Source organism: Crocodylus siamensis, chromosome 2 (assembly GCF_052110815.1).
Source record: "Crocodylus siamensis isolate JL-2025a chromosome 2, ASM5211081v1, whole genome shotgun sequence".
Taxonomy (NCBI): Eukaryota; Metazoa; Chordata; order Crocodylia; family Crocodylidae; genus Crocodylus; species Crocodylus siamensis.
Window position 1 is genome coordinate 145272598 of NC_143396.1, and position 25087 is coordinate 145297684.

Sequence of the window (25087 nt, forward strand, 5' to 3'; positions counted from 1 at the left end):
TCCCATCTTGAGATGAAGACATCAAGAAATGGAGAATCTTCCACATATTCTAAGTGTGTTCTGATCACTAAGCACCTATACTATTAAAAATTTGTGGCTTATTTCTAATGAGCCTGACTTAAGTGTCCAAACATTAGTTCTTGTTCTGCCATTTTCACGAAATTAAAAAACCTTTTAGTACCCAATATTTACTCTCCATAAAGGCAGTTGTACATTTGTGATCTGGTTAACTTTCAACTTCTTTTGAAAACTTAAACTGTTTGACAACTTAACATGTCAACGGATAACCACTTTAAGCAATTTACCTGTAATGGGCTACTATTAGATAAATGGCTTGCTATAAATGTTTCATGTTTGTTTGCAACTAGTGGATCATCCACCATTGATACTGCAACATTTTGTCTTGCTGCAGATGTCTTTTCCATGTGTTGTTTCTGGGAGATGGCTGTCGGCTGTGAATTATCTAGTATCATTCTGAAATCTGTCTGAAAAAAAAAATTGTTGTATTTTAAAATGTTTTAATGGATACTTTAACTTTGAAATAACAAAGCACCTAGAATAAGGCAGATCTCAATATACAATGCCCTGTAACTTACCTTAAGAGCTGGTAGGCACAGTATATAACTGTCAACCATCCAGCTCAACAGCTGTGTTCTACCTTTCTTCAGATTAGTCATTGTTCAATAAAAGCTCTTCGACCAAAATTACAGCAACTGTCACAATGTGTTTGAGAATCTGAACTATGGAGTTGCTTACGGTGAACCATCAACACTGGGACAAAATCTCCCATCTTGCTAATGGAATATGGATCAAGTGGCTGGTATCTGACCACCAGGGATCTGGGTTTTCCATTCAGCATGGGAAAATGTGGAAAAATGCAGATTTCCCTGCTTTTAAGGAAAAAATGCAGGAAACAGCAGGTTTCCCCTTGCAGGCTGGCAGAGTTCCAGCTGGCAGAGTTCCAGCTTGCAAGGGGCTGCTTGGGGCTGGCAGGAGTGGGAGGAGGGCAATAAGGCAGGGGTGTCATATGCATCTGTGCGTGCACACATGCATGTGGGAGCCAGGCACCACAGAGAGCAGCTCCTGCAGCTCCCCTCCAGGTAAGTCTATGGGGTGGTAAGGGCAGATTGAGGCCCCCAAGATGAGGGAGGGAGGGAGAGAGGGAGGAAGTGGGGCAGGAGTGGCACTACCCAGCTAGGGTGGTGCATGGGACCTGGGTCTGGGGCAGGAATGAGTGGCTGCGGGGCCTGGTTGGAAAGCAAGATGGAGCTGTGGGAGGGCAGCAGGGCAGGGAACCCTGAGCCCGCAGTGGGAAGCCTGCATATGCCCTCTCCCGCGGGCTCTGCTCTGGCCGTGCTGTTTGCTGGGGGAGAGGAGGAGCCTGTCTCCACGCTCCACTTCAGCTGTAGCCACAACCTCCCTCAGATGGCAGTCAGGACTTGGGCACTACTGGGGTGGGGGGGCAGGGGCTGAGACCCTGGCCCTGTTCCCTAGTCCCATAGCCCTGGCAGCTGGGCCTCACCTCTGGGAGGGACAGGGGGCTATGGATTATGAGTCAGGGGCACCAGCTTTTAAATTGTAAAAATATCAATAAAACATTGTGTTCAACTGATACCTATATATATATAGTGGTGTTTCATTCTAATCATGGAAAAAAGTGGATTTTGGGGTTTTTAATCAGAGAATTTGGGATTCTTATCAGAGAATTTGTGAGTTTTAAACAGAGGAAACAACCAGGATCCCTGCTGATCATTGGTTTGATCAGTTTTTTCCTAGAATAATTATACAGCCAATTATATTAGGCAATTACCCATCAGGAATGATGGGTTGGGGACAGAGCACCGCCACCCACCACCCCACGCTGCCGCCATCTCCCAAGAGCGGTGCGGGAGACGAACCTTACCCTGCCACCCCTCCGTCCCCCTCGGCCAGCATCCTGTGCTGCCGCCACCACCATCTCCTATCTGGAATGCTCTTGAATCACTCTGACTGGTTGTTTCAGACAACCAATCAGAGTGTGAATAAAGCATTACAGACAGACAAACTAAGGCTTTTATAATATTAGAATTATGCTTAAATATACAAATGAATTCTGAGAATTTCTCCAGAGGAATTAGAGATCTTATGATCTTTCTGCTTCATACTTGTGGTCTTTTTTCATCACTGGCTCAATGACATGTTCATTGCATGGAGTTTCACAATAATTCACATAAGAATCAAATCTATTTTCTTACTTACATGAACTTGCAGACAAATACAGGAGTGTCATATGTTAGAGCTCAGTATTGTATATTATGGTATGGTGATTAAATAATGAAAATACCTTTTCTGTATTTTTCTGTCCACGGATTCCAAGTTTGTACATTAAGGGATAGGTCTAGAAAATAGAAAATGGGATTAAAATTTGCATATAACAAAATCTTAAACAGGTCATGGGGATACTGCAGAAACTAGTGACCTCAAATGCATATTTGAACATTGAAATGCATACTAGGACTAGAATGATGAGGACTTACCGGGATAGCAAAAGATAATCCCACAAGGCAAATGAAGAAAGCCACAGTCTTCATCTTTCAGAGCTGAAAAATATGATGATAATAAACTCATAGTGGGATCTGGAAGTTAACCTTTCAGAAACTATAGCCCTAAGAAAGTCTGAAAGTATTTCAAGAATTGGGTACAGTGACTGGAAGATGCTTGCCTGATAAAGAGAGGTGAGACTATGAGACTTGAGGACATACCAACGGGCACAGATCTTCCCCAAACAGTCCAGTCTTGTGCAATTTTAATGGTTATAACTGCTTTATCCCAGCAGTTACTTTGTCCTCCCCCACACTCTTTTGTCGTCCACACACCCACACTCACCTGTTTTAAATATAACATATTGTCTGAGTCCTGCATGCTCTGTGCCTCCTGCAAAGTTTCATTCACTGTGGTGTTCATCCTGTACTTCTGCGTTCCCAGATTTATTAAAGTAACACCTACATTCAGTTCCTGGGCCCTGCCCCATCTGAGACACTGACTAGGGCAGGTCATGGCTGTAACAGATTCTAGTTAATTTTTGTAGCTGGAAAATTTCAGTGCCTCAAATTTCCAGATACTCTCTCCTGTCAGTTAGGCTTTAGAATTATTTTACATGTAAATAATTGTGTTTAAACATCAAAAACCATAAAGAAGATTTCCAGGCAAATTAGGTCACACACCAAGGAAACAAGGGCTTACATTGACCGTTGTATTTGTTTTGGTATTATAACTTGCAAAAAGCATTGTAGCTACCATGCACTCAAAATAGTGGTAGAGATACATGTTGGGGCCTTCTTGTTTTTCATTCCTGTTTTTAATTAACTGTTTAATTAATTAACAGTTTTTAATTAACTGTTTTTAATTCCTTAATGTCAACATTTTTTTTATTTTAGTCAACAGGGAACAAATCCAGTAATTGATGAAAACCTCTCTTCTCTCAGGGAACAATTAGTCTCTAACTATAGTGCAGCCTAACAAAGAGCCTCAATTGTTTCTCTGGCTTCTAGGGTTCATTACCTTAGATTTGCTCAGTACAGACAAAGGGCCTTGTTACATTGTCATTTTAGGCAGCTTCTGAAGCTCTTAAAGGAGTTAAAGTAAGGCCAATCCAGGGGTTAAGTGGCTTAAAGCACTCATGCGACTCAGAGTTACACTACTCCAAGCGCAGGATCATCTCTGATCCGCATATACATGCTCCTGTTCCATGGCCACTCCTTGCAACTGTACCGCTCAAAATGAAGTCCTCTGGTATCCCAGGATACTGAAGGACTGGATGCAGTGGCCTCTCTTCCACGTGGTGTTTCTGCACGCAGCTGAAAATGGCAACCACTTGAGGCAGGTCAGGGCCACTGGAGAGTGATGGGGCCTAAGGCATGGAAAGCTAGAGCTGGTGTGCCAGGATGTTGCTGTGGGGTGGGCAGAGCACGGCCCAGCACAAGAGACCGAGGAAGGTTGCATGGGACAGCAGCAAGGATGCACAGGGCGCTGCATGGGGGGATCTCTGGCACTGCTGCCCTGCCTGGTGAGGTGCTGACACCTCCATCACTGACCGCCCTGCTGGTTTCCTCTCACAGCACCATGCCATGGTTGGTGGGAGGATTTAGCAGCCCTGGTGGGGGGAGGGGAGGAAGGGGGAGGCACTGCCTCATTGTGGCAAGCCACCAGTATGCTGGGAGGCAGGTGACATTTCTGGGGGGAAACCAGTGGGGTGACATGGTGCAATGCTCCCAGACCAGGCAGTGATGGAGCTGTTAGTGCCTTGTCAGGCTGGGCAGCAGAGCCAGTGCCATGCCAGAGCTGGTTGGGAGCAGAGGTGCGGGCGAGGGAGGAGGAGGCAGAGGCACAGCTTTGAGGCAAGCTACCAGCATGCTGCCTGCACCTGTACTAGGTCTGGGGGAGGCAGGTGACATTTGACAATTACATGCCCCCCGCTCCCCCTCCGAACCTTTCTCTCACACCCCTGCCCATAGAACAGGGATAGAAGCTGGTCCTGTTCACCAGGCCTCTAGTGGCAAGTCGCAGCTGTGCAGGTGGGAGACAGTCCAAAAAGGTATTTAGCCTTCAGGTGTGACTGCTCCAAACTCCAAGCTAGCACTAAACTGATCAGCATTTGTGTGGCTCACAGTATAAGGTGTAACAAGGCCCAAATAAAATAAAATAGAAAGCATTAGTGGTCAGGTGTAAGAGTCACGTAGTTATCTAAGCGCAAGAGTCATGTAGCTATCTAAGCGCAATTACTTAACATCAGGACAAAGTCGCATTTGTTACTTTGCAGGAACACAAGAACAGAATCTAATTTACATATGTATTTTCATACATTTTTTTAAAATTACAGTTTACTCCATGTCAGTGATATTCCCATGTTTATACACTTGCCTGAAGTTAACGTAAGTAATGCTCATTAAGTACAGAATAACCCATCTCAACTGCTGACAGTGCAGTGGTATTGTAGTATTGACTAGCTCTAGGCATTTCTAAGGCAGAAGCAGTTCCACTATTAGACGCCTTGAAAATGACTAGGGTTAGTTTCAGGGCTTTTTTGGTCTCTTATTTTCAAGTCTTCTAATAGCAGTCTCAAGATTTGCTGCTGCAGGCCCCAGTGTTTATGTAGTTAAATGGCATATCTTTACATTACAAAGTAAATAGTGGGGCTGAAAGTTTCTGTGCATTTAGGCAGCTCATGGACTTAACTGATAAATAGATAGATGATGTTTGTTATAAGGCAGAGGCAAAAACTTGGGACTGGTGTCATGTTATTTGGCTAGATGTCTGTCTCTGCCACTAGCTCTTTTTGGGCGCTGACTTTAGCAGCTTACATGAATCGAGGAGGTAGCAACTGGAAGAATGGAGCTATATGAGAAGTTTTGGTGTTGCTCAGTCTGAATAAAGGTGACAGAATGGAGATTTCGGTATCTCACTTTACCTGTTGGTAATATGAGTTTTTTAGGTGACTTAAGGCTTTAATATCTCAGGCCTTCCTCAAACCTTTGATGGAACATAAGTATTTTCAGACTGGATCTGACCTAATTCCCATCTAGGTTAATGTGCCATTGTAAGGAGGAATAAAAGTCAGCTGCAGACAGTTAGTAGGGCTGTGTGAAGCTTCGGTCTCTGATTTGATTCAACAGACATTCTGCCCATTTCAGTGGCTGAATTTTTGAATCTGAATAGAATCAGAGGACCCTTTAATCTCTCTGAATCAATTCAGAGAGATTTGGAAAGATTTGGAGATTCAGACATAGAGATAGCTTTAAATATGTTTTCTACATACTTCTAGGTAGCAGGCAGCTCATGAGTGCTATGATGTTGGGGTGCATGGAGTGCATGAAGCAAGGGGGGCTCCCCAGCATGCTTGGCAGCAGACCCAGAAGTGGACCAGAAGCACTTCTGGTCCCCTTCCAGGTCCACAGGGGAGCGCGCCACACCCCCTGGCTCAGCAACTGATGCCTCCTGGGTCTAGAGGGGACACCTGGGGTCCCCCTGAGGCCGATCACTGGAGGTGTGGGGGGGTGGGGGGGACCCGCATGCTCCCCGGCAGACCCAGAAGTGGACCAGAAGTACTTCCAGGTTCACCACCAAGAACATGGAGGGCCCCGCACTCCTGTGGGACGTTCCATGTGCCCCAGCGTTGCAGCGTTTCCAAGCCACGCCTGCTACCTCAAGGTATGTAGAAAAAACTTTTAAAAATGTATCTGTGTCTGAGTTGCTGCTTCTCCAAATCAGCATTGAATCTTCAGATTCAGATTTGGCTGAATCAAATCAGGGATAATGATCCAAATCAACAAATCGAATCGCTGTCCCTGATTCGGGCCACATCCAAATCTGAATCAAATAGGGCCCACTTCACACACCCTTAATAGTTAACAGTTATTAGTCTGACTAGCTGGGAGGCTGGGATACAGCTGCACCTGTTGACTGGGAAGTGAAGGTGAAGCTACAGGGAGGGTTAAATTCTCCAGAAGTACAGTACAAGGGAGAACAGGAGCCTGTGGTGCTGAAGGAGAAATACAGTGCTTGGGTTGTCCCTCTCAAAATCTGAAGGAAGGCAGCTGGTTTTGGTTTGGTTTTTTGTTTACTGTGGGGAGAGGTCGCTGGAAATCCTGAATGTAGAGTGAACTGGCTTAGAGATGGAAACTGGGAGAGTGACCTGCTTATACCCAGTTTTAATACTTACCAGCCTTAGATGCTTTCTAGGAAGTTGTGACAACTCAGCATTAGGTGAAGTCTCATCTCTAGTTAGTTTAACCCTCAAAACATGAAATATAATATGCCTTTCAAAATGAAGACACTAGAAAGTACAAGTATTATTACTTTCCTTTATGAATTTACCAGCACTAAAAATTTCCAGTTGATGCATAGGTCTTCCTCTTCCTTTACAGAGAAAGGATGGCCTGGGCTGTATTTTGAACTTCCATGCTTTATAGTATTGTTTCATTGCATTTCTTGCCTGCAATGTGAAACCCATTGTGCAATAAAATATAGGTGTATATTTTCTGGTGATGCACAGAAGTCATTTGACAAGTCCAAACAATGATTTAAAATGCTGATGGCACTAACACAGATTTCTAACGGCAAAAGGATGGAAGCATTTGGGCATAGGGGTTACAGCATAATAACCACATGCTATACTGTCACAACAGCTGCCTCGATCAGAAAGATAAGTCTTTGTATAATGATCTCATCCAAAACCTACTGGGGGCAATGGGAGTGTTTCCATTGACACAACTGAAATCTATATTAGGTCCTAGTGACTCAGTTGTGCAATACTTTTTGCCATGATCCAGAAAAGCACTTAATCATATGCTGAACTTTATAGTACACAAATGGTTCATCCAAAGGGTTTAAAACTAAGAATATGCTTTAAGTGTTATGGTAGATTAGGGCCAAAGTGCTTGTACCTTGGAGGATTAAGACTAAAGGGAGGGGAAAAAGGAGGTCTTGTTGCAATCATCAGATGCACTTTGTATGAACATTATGTTTTGGTCATGGCTCACATGAATAAATGAACATCATTCTTCCTGATTCTGATCTAGGAAATAAGTTATAAATCTAAAGTTGTTTTTGTTATTCAAGACGAATAATTGTGGATTAAATCACTTTAAGATGTCCAATTTATCCTGTATGTGAAGTAAGCCTCCATGGTAAACAGAAGACAGCAGCCCACTCAGCACATGGATGTAGGCTGGCAGTTGCCCCACAGATACCGTTCTTTGTAACTTTACATTTGGAAGTAGTTCTTATTTAGTGCCTGATTCAAAGCCCTTTCAAATAGATGGGAGCCTTAACTTTTTTATTTCAGTGGGCACTGGATGGAATCTTTCTATGTGGAGTGTTGCAATTAAGTTTTCAAAATAACTGGGACTGAGGCCCAAATCTAATAGAAAGTCAGGGATGTAGGTTGTAGCCATGTTGGTCTAAGGACATAGGCAGACAAGGTTCTTTGGGTAAATCCAATATCTTTTATTAGACCAACTCAGATAGTTAGAAAAAATTTTCTTGGCACGCTTTCAGGCACAAACACCCTTTGTCAGGCTGAGGAAGAGTCTGCAGATGGTCTGTGCTCTTCCTGGATGGAGTGGTAAAGCATCTAGAGGCCAGTACATATGCAAGAAAGCCAGTCAGTTAAAATGTAAATTGAGATGAAACCAAAGCTTGCTAAGAAGAATTTTCTCAACTATCTGAGTTGGTCTAATAAAAAATATTGGATTTATGCAAAGAAACTTATCTGCCATAGAAAATCAAGGGATGTATTTGGTAGCCGTGTTGATCTGAGACAAAAATAAATACAAAACTATAGAACTCTTGGTTCAGAGATGGTACCTTTTATTAGACCACTAAGAAATCAAAAAAAGTATCTTTTTCTGCAAGCTTTTGGGTATACACATCCTTCCACAGGCTCACGGAAAATTAAAGATGGTAAAATGTCCCCATAGGTAGAAAATAAACTTCATTTTTTGCACAGAGGAAACTGAAGGTGGAAGTCTGAATTCTTACATCTAATTTATATTTGTGGGAAGAATAAACATTGATATGACCCTTTTTCAAAGGTCAAATCTGGTGTGGTAGAGTGGAATGCATAAGCCAACTGAACGTTAATGGTGCAGTGGATATGAAGTACTTAGACATTAATTCAGCAGGGCACTCAAAACACATGCCTGATTTAAGCATGTGAGCCAATGGGATGATTCATATGCTAGTACTTAAATAAATTAGGGTCTGAGTCTCTTCTGATTGTAGTATGACAGCTGGTGTTCTCTGAATCTGCAAGCTTGTTGGGCAGTGCTTATCTTCAGGGTTATTCTAAAAAATCCATTCTGTGCATAAATATCGCCCACAAATGGAGGATCCCTGTCTGCCTGCTACTGACTGTATTAACCTTGGTAGCTGTTGTATTTCTCACAGGATGGGAAACTTATCCAGTGGACCTGTGTAGCTGCAGTCTTGGCATGTTCTGGCCTAAAAAATTGTGATGTGGGAGTCCAGTGCAACAGAAACATGATTCCTGGTGTACATGGATACAGAGAGAGGAAAAAAAATTGGGTTACAGACAATGTATGGCATCTGAGATGATCATGATAGAAAACAAAAAAATCTGGCTGATTTTTAAAATAACGAAGAGCTGGGAGAGCTGTCCTTTTGGCAAAATCCAATATGGTTTTGTTTACACAAAGATTAAGGTAGTATTCAGTGACACCCTGTTGCAGGGATAGGCAACATTTTCCAGCTGTGGGCCAGAATGACCCTCCCCCCCGCCCTCAGAGATGGAGGGGGGTGCTAGGACCCTGCCATCTCCACCACTCCTATCCCTGGAGACACAAGGAAAGTGCCCACAGCTGGCACTTCTCCCTGTGGCAGGAGGAAGAGACTGTCCACAGAAGGTGTCTGCTGCTACAGAATGCCATTGAAGTCCTGGATACAAGGTTCTGTGGGCTGTAGGTTGCCAATCCCTGCCATACTGCTCAAGGGGTTCCTCAGAAACCATCACAATTATAGAGAAAGGTACTACTTGACATAACATTCTGGACTTACATTATAAGTCCAGAATAATACATGGGCCTTCATTAAGTACTGCACTATGGGTCCAGTTCAGCAAAATAGGCAGACGTATTTAAGTAATAAATTAAGTACCACGAATTATTACCACAAGTTAAATAAGTATTTATATGTCTTCTAATCCTTCTTGTTTTATCACTTCAGTTCTGCTAAGCTTCTCATTCTTATTACCTAAAATTATTTTTTTAAAGCCCTCAAAGTTTTTTAAAGAATATGATAATCAGATACAGTCTTGCATGGAATTTGTTTTTCCTCTAAGAAAGTAGTTGTTTGAATTCCTTTGTACTTAGCAGTATATATAATGAGTGACTAGCACAATGGTAGAAAAATGGGCAAGGACAACACTGCAGGCTTTATCTTCCACAGCAAGTTTTAATATAGGAAATACTTCACTGAAGCAGCATGGAATTTTCTCTATATACTCTTTCATTGCTATGACTACAGTGAGCCTCAGCTATGCACAGAGGAGTAAACAGCTGACATTTTTGGACCAGCAAAACGAGGAATTTAACAATACCTCTGCTTGAGGCATAGAGAAAAGAACGCACAAAAAACCCTCCTTTCCCTTGCTTTGATAAAAGAATACATTTTGAGTTTCCCTACTTAAATCTTAAGTAGGCAAATGAAAGCCCTTACTTATTACATAGCAGTGAGCTTACTAGGGTGTTAACCCTTAGGCAGCCAAGGAAAGACTGCTGTAAGGCAGAACAGATCTAATATATGCTGAGGGACGTTTTGGGTTGCCTTTGTTGGGGTGGGTCTTTCAAGTGATGTAGCACTGAATCTGTCCTTATACAGCCTGTGTGACTGAAGTCCTACCTGTTCTATCCTTATGGCCTGCCTGATGAACTGTCTGTCTGATTTTACATAGTGGTGCAGTGTAAGGGTCCCAGATGCTCCAGAGGTATCTGGAGCTGATGGAATCCCTGGCAAAATCTTCAAGTGGGGGGCTTGGAGGTGCTCACATCACAGCTTTATGCCCTCATCTTAAGGATTTGGAATAATGATGAAATCCCAGATGAACTCAGGGGTGCCTTGATTGTGACAGTCTTCAAGAAAGGAGACAAGTCTGACTGTGGAAATTACAGAGAGTTCACCTTGCTGTACACCACAGGAAAGTTCACTGCAGGAACCCTCCTGAATCATCTCCTTCCATTTGCTGAAGAGCTCCTCCTAGAATCTCAGTGTGGGTGCAGGGCATCAAGCGGCACAACTGATGAAATCTTTACAGCATGCCAGCTGCAGGAAAAATGCCAGGAGCAACATAAACCTCTCTACATAGCTTCCTTTGACCTCACAAAAGACTCCAACTCCATCAACCAAGAAGTGTTGTGGAAGACCCTTCTGAAGTACAGATGCCCACCAAAATTTGTTACTATTCTTTGCCTGCTCCATGATGCCATGCAAGCGGTGATTCTCAGTAATGGATATAGCACAGATAGATCCCTTTGAGGTTAAGACAGGAGTTAGGCTGCATCATTGCTCCAACACTCTTCTCCATATTCCTTACCACAATGTTATGTCTGACCACCAACAAGCTTCCAGTTGAAGTGGAACTAAACTACCGAATGGATGGTAAGCTGTTTAATTTCAGCTGACTCTGAGGCAAAACCAAAACCACCCTAACCCCCATTATCAAGCTCCAGTATGTTGATGATGCTGTAGTCTTTGTTCCCTCAGCAGCAGACCTTTAGGCAATCATTGATATCTTTACCAAGGCATACAAGAAAATGGGATTGACGCTTAACATTCAGAAGACTGAAGTCCTCCACCAACTAGCTCCTAATGAACAGTCCCCAGTTCTGGTAATTCAGATTCACAGTGAGGCTTTGGAGAATGTTGAGTATTTCCATATCTTGGAAGGCATCTCTTACAGAAGGCTGACTTTGATGAAGAAATCCAACATCACCTCAAATGTGTAAATGCAGCCTTTGGATGCCTGAGGAAATGGGTGTTCAAAGACCATGACATCAGATCCAAAACCAAGCTCATGGTTAATTAAGCCATTGTGATCCCCACCATGCTCTTTGGAGCTGAGATGTGTACAATATGCAAGAGACACCTCAAGTCATTGGAGAAGTACCATCAATGCTGCCTGTGGAAGATCCTTCGAATCTAGTGGGAAGACAAATGCACCAATGTTAGCATCCTCTTGCAAACAAACATCACAAGTATTGAGAGGATGACCATCTAACAACAACTCAGTGTGCCAGCCACATCATCCAGATGTCTGACTCCAGACTCCTGAAGCAAGTTCTATTCTTCCAGCTCAGTCAAGGCGTATGCTTAAGAGGAGGGCAGAGAAAGTGCTTCAAGATTGTCCTCAAGGCCAACTTGAAAAAATGCAACATCAACATCACTTTGTGGGATACTATCACCCAAGAGTATCCCAAATGAAGAAAAAGTCTGCTGCAAAGATCTCAATACTGTGAAATCTTGCAATGATGATAGGAGTCAGAAAAGTAGGAGTAGCAGAAACTGCGTGTCGCAGACCAAATCAAGAATCCAGAGCCACCATCCCCCACACAAACACATGCCCAAGTTGCAACAGAGTTTGTTGATCCTGGATTGGTCTTGTCAGCCATCTTCAGACCCACAGATAAGACAATCCTGAAATACAATCACCTTTGACTGCAAGACATTCCTGAAAAAAGAATGAAGTGTCCCAGATCCCCTGCTGATCACTGTGGCATAAAGAATATTGGGATTTCTCTCCCTGGGAGTCAGATAAGTACCAGAGACAGGCCCAAAAGAAAACCTGGGACCCATATACACACAACTTGCTACACCTCAAACTGCATGGAAGTTTGCCTCTCGGTTTGCATTTGTTGCCATCCTTAAAATGAGCTGCTCCAAAATTGCTGATTAAGACTCCTCTGCACTATGGGGATTAAAATCTAAATTCTGTAGATTTATCTCTGTACTTGAAGAGCACGTTGAAAATATATGAACAGCACATCCATGAAATGTAATTTCCCCTTTTGCCATGATACCTGCAAACATTTGGCAATGGCAGTGCAGCTGGTGTGTTGTAACCAGTGCTTAATGTCAGTGTTGTTATTTCAGTGTTGTTTCCTTACATTTCCTCAATTTCTTGGCAGTAGGTACAGTGTTTTGATAACATGGACAATACTGAGCAAAATGAGGCTCAGATCCTGACTAGGACCTTTAGTTGCTACAATACAACAGGTTTCTAACCTGTGTACAGGACCTCCACCTGACGCAGGAGGTACATGGTCCCACTAGGGGGAATGCCTTACTGGATCTGGTATTGGCAACGGGGGATGACATAGTAGGGGACCTACAGATCGGTAGCCATCTGGGGGACAGTGATCACCTAAAAATACAATTCAACATAAGGCGTCGAGTGGGTAAGGTAACTAGTAGGGTGAATGTGCTGGACTTTAGGAAAGCTGATTTCAGTGAACTCAGGCGATTAGTGAAGGACGCACTACAGAGTTGTAGTTTTGAAATGATGGGAGCCCAAGAAGGGTGGCTGTGCCTTAAGGAAACTATCCTTCGAGCACAAAGCGAGACGATCCCCGTGAGAGGTAAAAGAGGGAAAGGGGCCAGGAAGCTTCCCTGGCTGACCAGAGAAATCCAGGGCAGGCTAAGGGCCAAAAGGGGAGCACATAAAAAGTGGAAACAGGGAGAGATCACCAAAGAGGAATATACCTCTTCTGCTCGTGCTTGTAGGGAGGCAGTTAGACAGGCCAAAGCTACCATGGAGCTGAGGATGGCAACCCAAGTAAAAGACAATAAGAAATTGTTTTTTAGATATATAGGGAGTAAAAGGAAGGCCCAGGGAGGAATAGGACCTCTGCTAAATGGGCAGAAACAATTGGTGACGGACAGAGGGGACAAGGCTGAACTCCTCAACGAGTTCTTCGCCTCAGTGTTCCTAAGCGAGAGGCATGACAAGTCTCTCACTGGGAGTGTAGGGAGGCAGCAGCAAGGCACCAGACTTCCATGCGTGGACCCTGAGGTGGTGCAGGGTCACTTGGAAGAACTGGATGCCTTTAAGTCGGCAGGCCCGGATGAGCTCCATCCGAGGGTACTGAAGGCACTGGCCGACATCATTGCAGAGCCACTGGCGGGAATATTTGAACGCTCGTGGCGCACGGGTCAAGTCCCGGAGGACTGGAAAAGGGCCAATGTGGTTCCCATTTTCAAGAAGGGGAGGAAGGAGGACCCGGGCAACTATAGGCCAGTTAGTCTCACCTCCATCCTTGGCAAAGTCTTTGAAAAAATTATCAAGGCTCACATTTGTGAGAGCCCGGCAGGCAAGTTATGCTGAGGGGAAACCAGCATGGGTTTGTGGCAGGCAGATCGTGCCTGACCAATCTAGTCTCTTTTTATGACCAGGTTACAAAACGCCTCGACGCAGGAGGAGGGGTGGATGTCGTATACTTGGACTTCAGGAAGGCCTTTGATACGGTATCCCACCCCATACTGGTGAACAAGTTAAGGGGCTGTGACTTGGATGACTGCACAGTCCGGTGGGTGGAGAATTGGCTGGAGAGTCGCACCCAGAGAGTCGTGGTGGATGGGTCGGTTTCGACCTGGAAGGGTGTGGGCAGTGGGGTCCCACAGGGCTCGGTCCTTGGACCGATACTCTTTAATGTCTTCAACAGCGACTTGGATGAGGGAGTGAAATGTACTTTGTCCAAGTTTGCAGATGACACTAAGCTATGGGGCGAAGTGGACACGCCGGAGGGCAGGGAGCAGCTGCAAGCAGACCTGGACAGGTTAGACAAGTGGGCAGAAAACAACAGAATGCAGTTCAACAAGGAGAAATGCAAAGTGCTGCATCTAGGGAGGAAAAATGTCCAGCACACCTACAGCCTAGGAAATGACCTGCTGGGTGGCACGGAAGTGGAAAGGGATCTTGGAGTCCTAGTGGACTCCAAGATGAACATGAGTCGGCAGTGTGACGAAACCATCAGAAAGCCAATGGCACTTTATCGTGCATCAGCAGATGCATGACAAATAGGTCCAAGGAGGTGATACTTCCCCTCTATCGGGCGCTGGTCAGACCGCAGCTGGAGTACTGCGTGCAATTCTGGGTGCCGCACTTCACGAAGGAAGCGGATAATCTGGAGAGGGTCCAGAGAAGGGCCACTCGTATGGTTAAGGGCCTGCAGGCCAAGCCCTACGAGGAGAGACTAGAGAAACTGGACCTTTTCAGCCTCCGCAAGAGAAGGTTGAGAGGCGACCTGGTGGCTGCCTATAAGTTCATCAGGGGGGCACAGAAGGGAATTGGTGAGTATTTATTCACCAAGGCCCCCCCCGGGGGTTACAAGAAATAATGGCCACAAGCTAGAAGAGAGCAGATTTAGATTGGATATTAGGAGGAACTTCTTCACAGTTCGAGTGGCCAAGGTCTGGAACAGGCTCCCAAGGGAGGTGGTGCTCTCCCCTACCCTGGGGGTCTTCAAGTGAAGGCTGGATGTGTATCTAGCTGGGGTAATGTAGGCCCAGCACTCTTTCCTGCTTATGCAGGGGGTCGGACTCGATGATCTGTTGAGGTCCCTTCCGACCCTAGCATCTATGAATCTATGAATAGTGCGAGTATTAATAACAGCATAATAGGAGACAAAATTAATTATGTTTGCATGAGACCATACACATCATACCAGCATATATGAGCCCTGACTTGTAATATAAACTACAGGGATATTATTGTTTAAACTGTTGCTTGACCATATCTCTTCTTTTCTTTTTCATTACATTATTCAATCTCATGTAACGTACGTGGAAATTATTATCCAAGTTGATCAGGTTTAGGTTTGAGTAACATTCTGACCTAAATTAAAGCTAAATCTGAACTGGCAGAACTGCAGTTATTATCAAACCACTTCAGTTCTCATGATGTTTCCAGCCTCAGATATTTCCTGGGGCAGAGCAACCAAAGAAATTTCATTTTCCCAGAAGAAAAAATTAGGCGTGGTTTAAGCCTAGTAAACATGGCAGGCCTGTGTTATTTGTGTCCTCCTCAATCAAACAAAGACAAAACATAGCCAAGTTCCTGGGTCCTGCTGGAAGACCATAATGCTGATCTCTCATCTAGGGCAAAAAAAAGAATCCAGCTAGGGGCTGTGGGATTCTGCTATTATTCAATGGGCATATATACATGAGATGCTAAATGCAAAGTAGGCTAATTCTACTGCACATTGGCGCATCCTGGCAAAAGCCATGCTATTGTACTAATGCACGGTAGAATTAGTCTACAGTGCATTAGCATCACTTAAAAGGTGTGCACTGGCACTACTAGTCAGTAGTCAGTAGTGCCAGTTACTGTGCATTGAGTTAGTACCTGTTATTACAGGTACTAAACTTATTGTGCAGTAATTATGGTGCATATAAGCATATGTAGACATGCCCAGTGTGGTTTAATGCATCAAAGGGAATATAATTTGATTGCAGTTTCATTTTACCTGCACCCCACTGACAGGCAGTAATAGCAAACCTTTTCATTTAGCAAACATATTGTGTACCCTGCTGCATTGGCTGGAGGATGGGGAATTTCAGAAAACCTGGAAACCACATACAGGTATGTGTGAATGCTGATAAAGGGCATTACATTCATAAGGGCTCTGCTCTCCTACCATAAAGAAACACACTACACTGCTATCTTCGTGGAGATTTCAAATATTGACTTTAATATCCTTCATGTGTTCAACGGAAAGAATTCAAGTGGGCCACAAAATCAGAGTAATTAGAAATGGGAAGGTCTAGCAAATTTGGTGTATTCCCTTTGGGGTTTTTACAGGACTGGTCTTATAATATGCACCCTAATGTTTGTCTAGGCCATTGTTTAAAAAAAATATGTTATAATTGGGAGCCATCAAGTCTGTGGCCTCTGCTTACAGTCAGGCATAGTACAGCACAGATAAAAGCAATTCAAGTTTCTCTCAAGTCTCCTGCTGATGGGCCCTGAGTCCTAATTTGTAGAGACCATCCCTAGGAATTTGGTAGTATTTTTGCTAAGGCTGTGACATGGTGGCCCATTAATATTCAAATTGGAATACTTGTGTGAGTGAGGATTCCCCAATGAGGATACAGGTAGCGTGGATTCAGCCTAAGGGATAACAGAATTTACTAATCTGGCCAAATGTACCTACATTCACAAACTGACTACAACAGACTCCTACAACTCGTGGTCATGCCTCTTAGGTACACTGCACTACATGTAATTTTGATCCAGCTCACATGCTACCAAACAGGCATTTCTTCACCCTTTATTACTTTTCACAGCAGAAATACTGAACCTTTAATAAAAATTATAGAAGGCTGTCCACAAGAATAAGCGAGAGAATCAACCTACTTTCCCTTTTTCTTCTACTTTTTATTCCTCCTGCAGAGTCTCTCTTAACACATTATAACAGCCAACTTCACACAGTTGGGACCTCACAAATTGAAAACTGTGCTCTTGTCTTTTCACTAGCCAGAACTGATTAATTTACAGCGAGTACAGAGGAAGCTGGCAACGCCCACATGATCAACACAAGAAAAAAGACTGACCTAGTTTAAGTTTGGGAATTCAAATAAAATGTTACACTGGGTCCCATCATTAGTCCTATTTTGGAAAGAGAAATAGCCTTTTCTGCTGCTATGTTCACTGAGGCAAATGTAGTCTTAGAGACAATGTATGGCATTTGAATTGATCATGATAGAAAACAAAAACATCTCATTGATTTTTTAAATAACGAAGCACTGTCCTTGTGGCAAAATCCAATATGGTTTTGTTTACACTAAGATTAAGGTAGTATTCAGTGACACCCTACTGCAGGGGGGTATTTCCTTCTCAGAGTGAGAAGGGAGACAGGAGTCCTAAGAGCTAGTCTTGAGTGAGATATTTCACAGCTAGACAAAGAGAATTCTCTCTATCCCAAAAATGTCTTTAAAAACTTTCAAATATCAATTTTGACAGAAACGGATCTTTTTGTCAGAGGTATAAAACATGAGTTTTTGGCAGTGTTCAGCTTGTTAGCAAGGAATGTGGAGGCCAGACACGTTCACTGAAAACAATGGAGTATCTTTCTGGATCTGGGCCTCAGTTCCAAAAGTTGTGAACATGGCATAAATGCTTTGGATGAATGGAGAGAGACTGGAGATCTGTGGGATAAATGAAAGAATCGTCCAGTGAATCAGAGAATGGACTCAAAAAACAAAGCACTTATGCTCAGGTCATATCAGTTGTAAAAGCCAATTCCACTCATGCTACCAGATATACAACTGCAAGATGCACATAACCACAGGATGAAGTGACTGAACCAAAAAACTGAAAAAAAGTATTAGTGAAGGTCAACCCTACATTATTTCATGAAATAAATTGCTCAAAAATATCTTTTATCCACCAAAAATGTTTCAACTGATTTCAAATAAAGCATTCTGTATACAAATATTTTTCATTGCATTTCAATTTTCAAGATTTTAGCTTCCTTTAAATTCATTTTTTTGAATTTTAAAGGCAATTTCAAAACAAAAATGCCCTTTGGAAACAAAAATTCCAAAACATTTAATTTAGAAATGTAAAAACAAGACATTTTATTTTAAACATTGTCTTGCCCATTTTTAAAGCTAAAAATATTTGCTGAGCTTGACGTGAATTTGTGAATAGTTCCCCCACCACTTTCAGACTTCATTTTTTGGCATACCAACACCTGCCCCAAAACCATCTCTCTTGTCAGATTAGAAATTCAGTCTGATCAGAACGGCTAGAAAAGGCAGGTGTGGTATCAAAAGTTACCAGTGAGCCAGTGTCAATTCCAAATCTCTCTTCACAATTATATGCTTCTAGTCTGGCTGCATTGCCTCTCCATTTCCTATTTCCACACCTGCCTTTTCTAGCCGTTCTGATCAGACTGAATTTCTAATCTGACAAGAGAGATGGTTTTGGGGCAGGTGTTGGTAAGGAAGGGCACACATTGGTGGGCAGATGGGAAGCTGCATAGCTGTGCAGGGACACAAGGTTTTCTTGAATACTGGTGAACCCAGATCTTCAAAGTCAGAGGATCATACATAGAAAATAATGAGGGATTTTCAGGGCTGTGACAGTAGAGTGGCCCCCACAAAGCATAATAGTCCAGCACTCATCAGTAAGAAAACATAGTAATTGATCCGGGTCAACAAAAACCATTAGTTTTCAGAACATTTCCATTTACCATTGAGACAAACTATAATAATCCATGAATATTCTAAACATTTCACGTGTATAATTGTAGTGTAAAAAGGAAGAAAGGCAAGACAAATTAAGACATTTGTAAAATAGGTTATTTTACCAGAGCAGTGGCAGAGGCTTGTATACAGTTATCTGATAGTTTCATAGTTAGTAGGGCTGGAAGGGACCTGAGCAGTTCATCAAGTCCGACCCCCTGCCACGGCAGGAAAGAGTACTGTGGTCAAATGACCCCAGCAAGGTGATTGTCTAGCTCTGTCTTAAAGACCCCCAGGGTCTTCGCTTGGAAGTTGGTTCCAGATCCTAGCTGCCCTGACAGTGAAGTAGCGCTTCCTGATATCTAGCCTGAATCTACCCTCTACCAGCTTGTGACCATTATTTCTAGTCACTCCCGGTAGTGCTTGGGGGAACAGGGACTCCCCAGTGCCTGCTGGTCCCCTCTGACTAGTTTGTAACAGGCCACTAGATTCCCCCTCAGCCTTCTCTTCTGGAGGCTGAACAGGTTCAGGTCCTGTAGCCTCTCCTCATAGGGCCTGCCCTGCTGCCCCCTGATCATGCTAGTGGCCTGTCTCTGGACCCTCTCCATGTTGTTCACTTCCCTCTTGAAGTGCGGTGTCAAGAACTGGACACAGTACTCTAGCTGCAGCCTCACCAGTGCTGCATAGAGGGGGAGGATCACCTCCTTGAGATGCATCTGTGGATGCATGATAAGGTGTGGTTGACCTTCCTGACTGCATCCGCACACTGCCGGCCCATGTTCATCTTGGCATCAATGATAACTCCAAGATCCTTTTCTGTCTCTGCACTGACAAGAAAGGAGTTCCCCAGCCTGTTCAAGTCCACTGGTCCGGACGATCTTCACCCTAGGGTTCTACAGGAACTGGCCGAGGTCGTTGCGGGACCCCTGGCGCGGCTCTATGAGCACTCGTGGTGCTCTGGTGAGGTGCCGGAGGACTGGAAGAGGGCCAATGTGGTCCCTATCTTCAAAAAGGGAAAAAAAGAGGACCCGGGAAATTACAGGCCAGTTAGTCTTACCTCAATCCCGGGTAAGCTCTTTGAAAAAATTATCCTGGCACACATCCAGGAGGGTCTTGCGGGGGAATGCATGCTCAGGGGCAACCAACATGGGTTCATCAGTGGCAGGTCTTGTCAGACCAACCTGGAGGCCTTTTACGATCAGGTCACCAAATCATTAGATGCAGGGGTTGCTGTGGATGTAGTCTTTCTGGACTTCCGGAAGGCTTTCGACACTGTCTCTCACCCTGTCCTCATCAAAAAGCTGGGAGACTGTGGTGTCGATGCCCACACGGTCAAATGGGTAGCCAAATGGTTAGAGGGCCGCACCCAAAGGCTGGTAGTGGATGGGTTCTTCTCAACCTGGAAGGACGTGGGCAGTGGGGTTCCACAGGGCTCGGTCCTCGGGCCCGCACTGTTCAACATCTTCATCAGTGACTTGGATGAGGGGGTAGAAAGCACCCTGTTCAAGTTTGCTGATGACACTAAGATGTGGGGGGATGTGGGTGCACTAGAAGGGTGCAATAGGCTACAAGCTGACCTTGACAGGTTGCAACGGTGGGCGGATGAGAATAGGATGGGGTTTAACACTGATAAGTGCAAGGTGTTGCACATGGGGAGGAAGAACCGGCACCACACTTACAGGTTGGGGAACTCCCCTCTTGCCAGCACGGAGACGGAAAAGGATCTTGGAGTCGTCATTGACTCCACGATGAACATGGGCCAGCAGTGTGGGGAGGCAGTCAAGAAGGCCAACCGTACCCTGTCATGCATCCACAGATGCATCTCGAGCAGGTCCAGGGAGGTGATCCTCCCCCTCTATGCGGCACTGGTCAGGCCGCAGCTGGAGTACTGCGTCCAGTTCTGGGCGCCACACTTCAAGAGGGACGTGGACGATATGGAAAGAGTACAGAGGAGGGCCACTCGTATGATCAGGGGTCAGCAGGGCAAGCCTTATGAGGAGAGGCTACGGGACCTGAACCTGTTTAGCCTCCACAAGAGAAGGTTAAGGGGGGACCTTGTGGCCTGCTACAAACTGGTCAGGGGGGATCAGCAGGTATTGGGGGAGTCCCTGTTCCCCCGTGCGCTGCCAGGAGTGACCAGGAATAACGGTCACAAGCTGGCGGAGGGTAGGTTTAGATTAGATATTAGGAGGCGCTACTTCACAGTCAGGGTGGCTAGGGCCTGGAACCGGCTTCCAGGGGAAGTGGTGCAGGCTCCTAGCCTAGGGATTTTTAAAAGGAAGTTAGATGAGCACCTTGCCAGGTGCTCTTTCCTGCCAAGGCAGGGGGTCGGACTAGATGATCTTCCTAGGTCCCTTCCGACTCTAGCTACTATGAAACTATGAAACTAGGTATGGTGCTGGTTCTTCCTCCCCAGGTGTATCACCTTGCACTTGTCAGTGTTGAATCCTATCCTATCACATCCACCTACCCCATAACCTATCTAGGTCCGATTGTAGCCTATTCCTCCCTTCTAATGTACCTACATCCCCCCTCCCACATCTTAGTGTCATCAGCAAATTTGAACAGGGTGCTTTTTACCCCCTCATCCAAGTCACTGATGAAGATGTTGAACAGTGAGGGCCCGAGGACCGAGCCCTGCAGAACCCCACTTCCCACATCCCTCCAGGTCGAAAATGACCCATCCACCACCACTCTCTGAGCGCGGCCCTCCAGCCAGTTGGCGACCCATTTGACTGTGTAGGTGTCGACACCACAGTCCCCCAGTTTCTTAATGAGAACGGGGTGAGAGACAGTGTCGAAGGCCTTCTGAAAGTCCAGGAAGACTACATCCACTGCTACCCCTGCATCTAAGGATTTTGTGACCTGGTCATAGAAGGCCACCAGGTTGGTCTGACAGGACCTGCCTCTAATGAACCGTGTTGGTTGCCCCTAAGCAGAATCTCCCCTGCTGGCCCCTTATGGAAATATGCCAGAATAATTCTCTCAAAAAGCTTACCCAGGATCAAGGTAAGACTAACTGGCCTATAGTTTCCTGGGTCCTTCTTCTCCCTTTTTTGAAGATGGGAACCATATTGGCCCTCTTCCAGTCCTCTGGCACCACACCAGAGCATCACAAGTGCTCATAAAGCTGTGCCAGGGGTCCCGCAATGACCTCAGCTAATTCCCTCAGCACTCTGGGGTGAAGACTGTCCAGATGAGCTGATTTAAATACATCCAGTCCCTCCAGAAGTTCCCTGACTAGATCCTCACTAACCCTTGGCCTAAGTGCACCTCCCCTGGGGCCTGAGGGGGGCCCAGTGGGAGGGCTGATCCAGTCCCTGCTCAGGAAAATGGAGGCAAAGAAGTCGTTATATAGGTTAGCTTTGTCGTCTGGTGTGACGACCAAATTTCCTAGAGTGTCTTGCAGGGGCCTCACATTACCTGGTACCTTCTTTTTGCCCCCTACATATTCAAAAAAGGACTTCTTGTTGTCCTTGATCCGGGAAGCTAGTCCCAGTTCTATCTCCGCCTTGGCCTCCCTTACTGCCCCCCTGCATCCTTGAGCAACCACAGTATAGTCCTCCCTGGTGATGGCCCCTCCCTTCCATTGGGTGTATGCCTCCTTTTAGCTAGGAGACATTCTCGGATCCTATTGGTGAGCCATGGGGGCTTTTGTGCCCTCCTGCTCCCTTTGATCTGTGTTGGGATTACCCCCCTTTGGGCTTGGAGGATAGTCTTCTTAAGGAGCAACCATTCTTCTTGGACACCTGGCTCTCCTCCCCTCCAGGACCTCAGTGCCTCCCTGACTATTCTCCTTAGCTCATTGAAGTCTGTCCTCCTGAAATCTAGGGCTGCTGCCTTGCTGTAAGCCTTTGCCACCTTGGGCTGGATGGTGAATTCCAGCAGGCGATGATCACTATCACCCAGGTGGTTGAGCACTTGCAGCCCCCTCACCAGGTTGTCACCCATGGCCAGCACCAGGTCCAACAAGGCATCTCCCCTGGTGGAGCTGTGCACCTCCTGGGTTAGATGGAGGTCTTGCATTTTGGCTAGGAACCTATGCAAGCGGTCAGACCTGGCTAATTGCTCTTCCCAGCAGATCACCCATGATGACCACGTCCTTTGACCTAACCACCTCCATGAGCTGACTTAAGAATTCCTGGTCTAGCTGTTCCCCTTGTTTGGGTGGTCTGTAGTAAGTCTCTTTCCCCTCGACTGCCTTGTATTCTAACCCAGAGCACTTCAGTGTGCCCCTCCTCTGACTCTCTGCTACTTGATGAGGATGTGTATTCCTCCTTAATGTAGAGTGCCACACCCCCGCCTTTCCTCCCTGTCCTGTCCCTCCTGTACAGCCTATAGCCCTTGATATTCACCACCCAGTCATGCATTGGGTCCCATCCCACCACGTTTCTGATGATGAACCAGAAACTTTTGATACTGTCAGAAAGCTGCTTCGTTCTTATTTTTTCAGTGTTTAATAAAGACCCAGTTCTACTTATTAAGATCAGTGGGTATTTTGCCATTGACTTCTATGGGAAGAGGATTGACCCCTAATTGTCTGACACCAGCTAAATGAAATATCAGTAAAACCCATACTTTCCCGTGAAAGGAGGAGGCTGGGGGTAGGGGAGAGAATTAACTTAATTCTGCCACATTGCTTTGAGTCAATATAACTATTCAGTGTTCCCAGGCTCTGGGCCAGTGGATTACAGCCTGCTTCCAGAGGTGACATATTTATTTAGCTTCTTGCAGGTGGGAAGGGTGCAGCATTTTCTGCAACACATCTTATTAGCTGACTACAGAGGGTTGGACTAAGAGATTATCATTGGTGTTTTCAGTGCAAGCTTGTCTTTGTCCATTGGAAGAAATAAAATGTGGAGGATTTTAGATGCTAGCACATGAAACTGGGAGAGCTGAACAGATAGCAACAAATATTAAACCCTGACCTCATTCTTTTCTCTTCCTAAGCTTCTCTGTTGTATGAGAACACAGGGTATGCACATCTGTAAAAATGTAGGAAAGTGGAAAAAGTAAAATGAAGGGAAAAGAGGGAGTGTGGTCCTATATCAAAATGAAAAAAGTAAAAAAAAATCAGTTGAGGATTCTCAAGTTAATTGGAAAGAACAAAAGAGTTCACTAGTTCTTTTAAGTCATTTCCATAGTTACCCTCGGTTTTTGACAGTAACTGTATAATAGAACAAGCTATGCATACATGAAAAACTGTACAGACAATATCTTAATGAACCATTCCCTATAACTTCATTTACCTAATGTCTTCGTTGCAATTTGGTTAATTCCTTTTAATTTCCATTGTTCTATGAAACATGTCTCATGTCCTGTAGCCTTCCCCAAATGATTCTCAGTTCAGAATGTAGCTGTAGTTACTGAGAATAACTCTGCTTTCATATGCATTGGGAAAAATTGGGAGCAATTCCTGGGAAGTTAGAGTTGTAAATCCAGACTAAGGGAGATCAGAATTAGGCCACTTCTATTTAAACATCTCAGAAAATAATATTTTACTGGAGAGAGCACTGTGCATGCTCCAACAAAAGTGGAAGAAGGGGGTGGGGGGAAGAACAACAGAATACAATATTAGTGTTTTCTTTTGTGCAAATTTAAAAAAAGAACTACATATTGGAGAAATCTGTTTGGAACTGTTTCCAGCAAAGCTACTACCTTACTGGCACCCGCTCTCATTATTTACAAAGCTACAGACCAATGCATACAAGATACCATAGTAAATATAGTAAAATTTACCTTGGTTTCTGTGACCGAGTCCAGAATTTATTCTATCATGAATTAGAAAACATCAGAAGTGGAAACTGCAGCTGAACCCTTTCTCTCTGGACGAGCCAGGAAATACAACTTTGACAAAAACCCAAGAGAAACTCTTAAATCCCTTCCCCTTTTATCTCTGCTTCTTTGTCTGGAAAGTAATTGAAGCCAACTGGAGTTGAAATTCTGCTGTTCTGTCAACTGGTCAGTGTCTGAAGTGTTAGATGAGAATTCAGAACTTTACATGAATTTTTCTTTTTTTTCCCCCGAGAATCATGTTAGTTTTTTATTGCAATTTTTTTGCAGCACTCAAGGGATATTCATTTCTGTCATGTACAGTTAGCTTTAACAGGAGACAGGAGGAGTCATTGTATACATTCCCCTATGGCTGTTAAGTTTCCCAACGTTGGGCCACATCTTCACCTATCATAAATTAGTGTAACTCTGTTGAGGCCAAAGCAGGTGTACCAGTCTACACTAGCTAAAATTCTGGCTCGTCTTCTCTAATTTTGAAGTGTTTAGATCTTGATTATGAACATTCACTTTGGATTGATACTTGATTAACAAAAGTCCCAGGCTGTACTTTCAGTCACAG

At 44.6% G+C, this 25087-nt stretch overlaps 1 protein-coding gene across 2 annotated transcripts in view; it reads right to left on the reverse strand.

The window, feature by feature from the left end:
• SPARCL1 (SPARC like 1) overlaps positions 1-24611 on the reverse strand; it is a 41032-nt gene extending 16421 nt beyond the window's left edge. For both annotated transcript variants that reach the window (XM_090037041.1, XM_090037040.1), the window contains exons 1-4: positions 24475-24611; positions 2517-2579; positions 2324-2377; positions 306-485 (exon numbers count right to left, since the gene is read on the reverse strand). In XM_090037041.1, the coding sequence (XP_089893167.1) occupies positions 306-485; positions 2324-2377; positions 2517-2570 (288 nt within the window). In that variant the 5' untranslated portion in view covers positions 2571-2579; positions 24475-24611. The remainder of the gene's footprint in view (positions 1-305; positions 486-2323; positions 2378-2516; positions 2580-24474) is intronic.
• Positions 24612-25087: the final 476 nt, after the last annotated feature.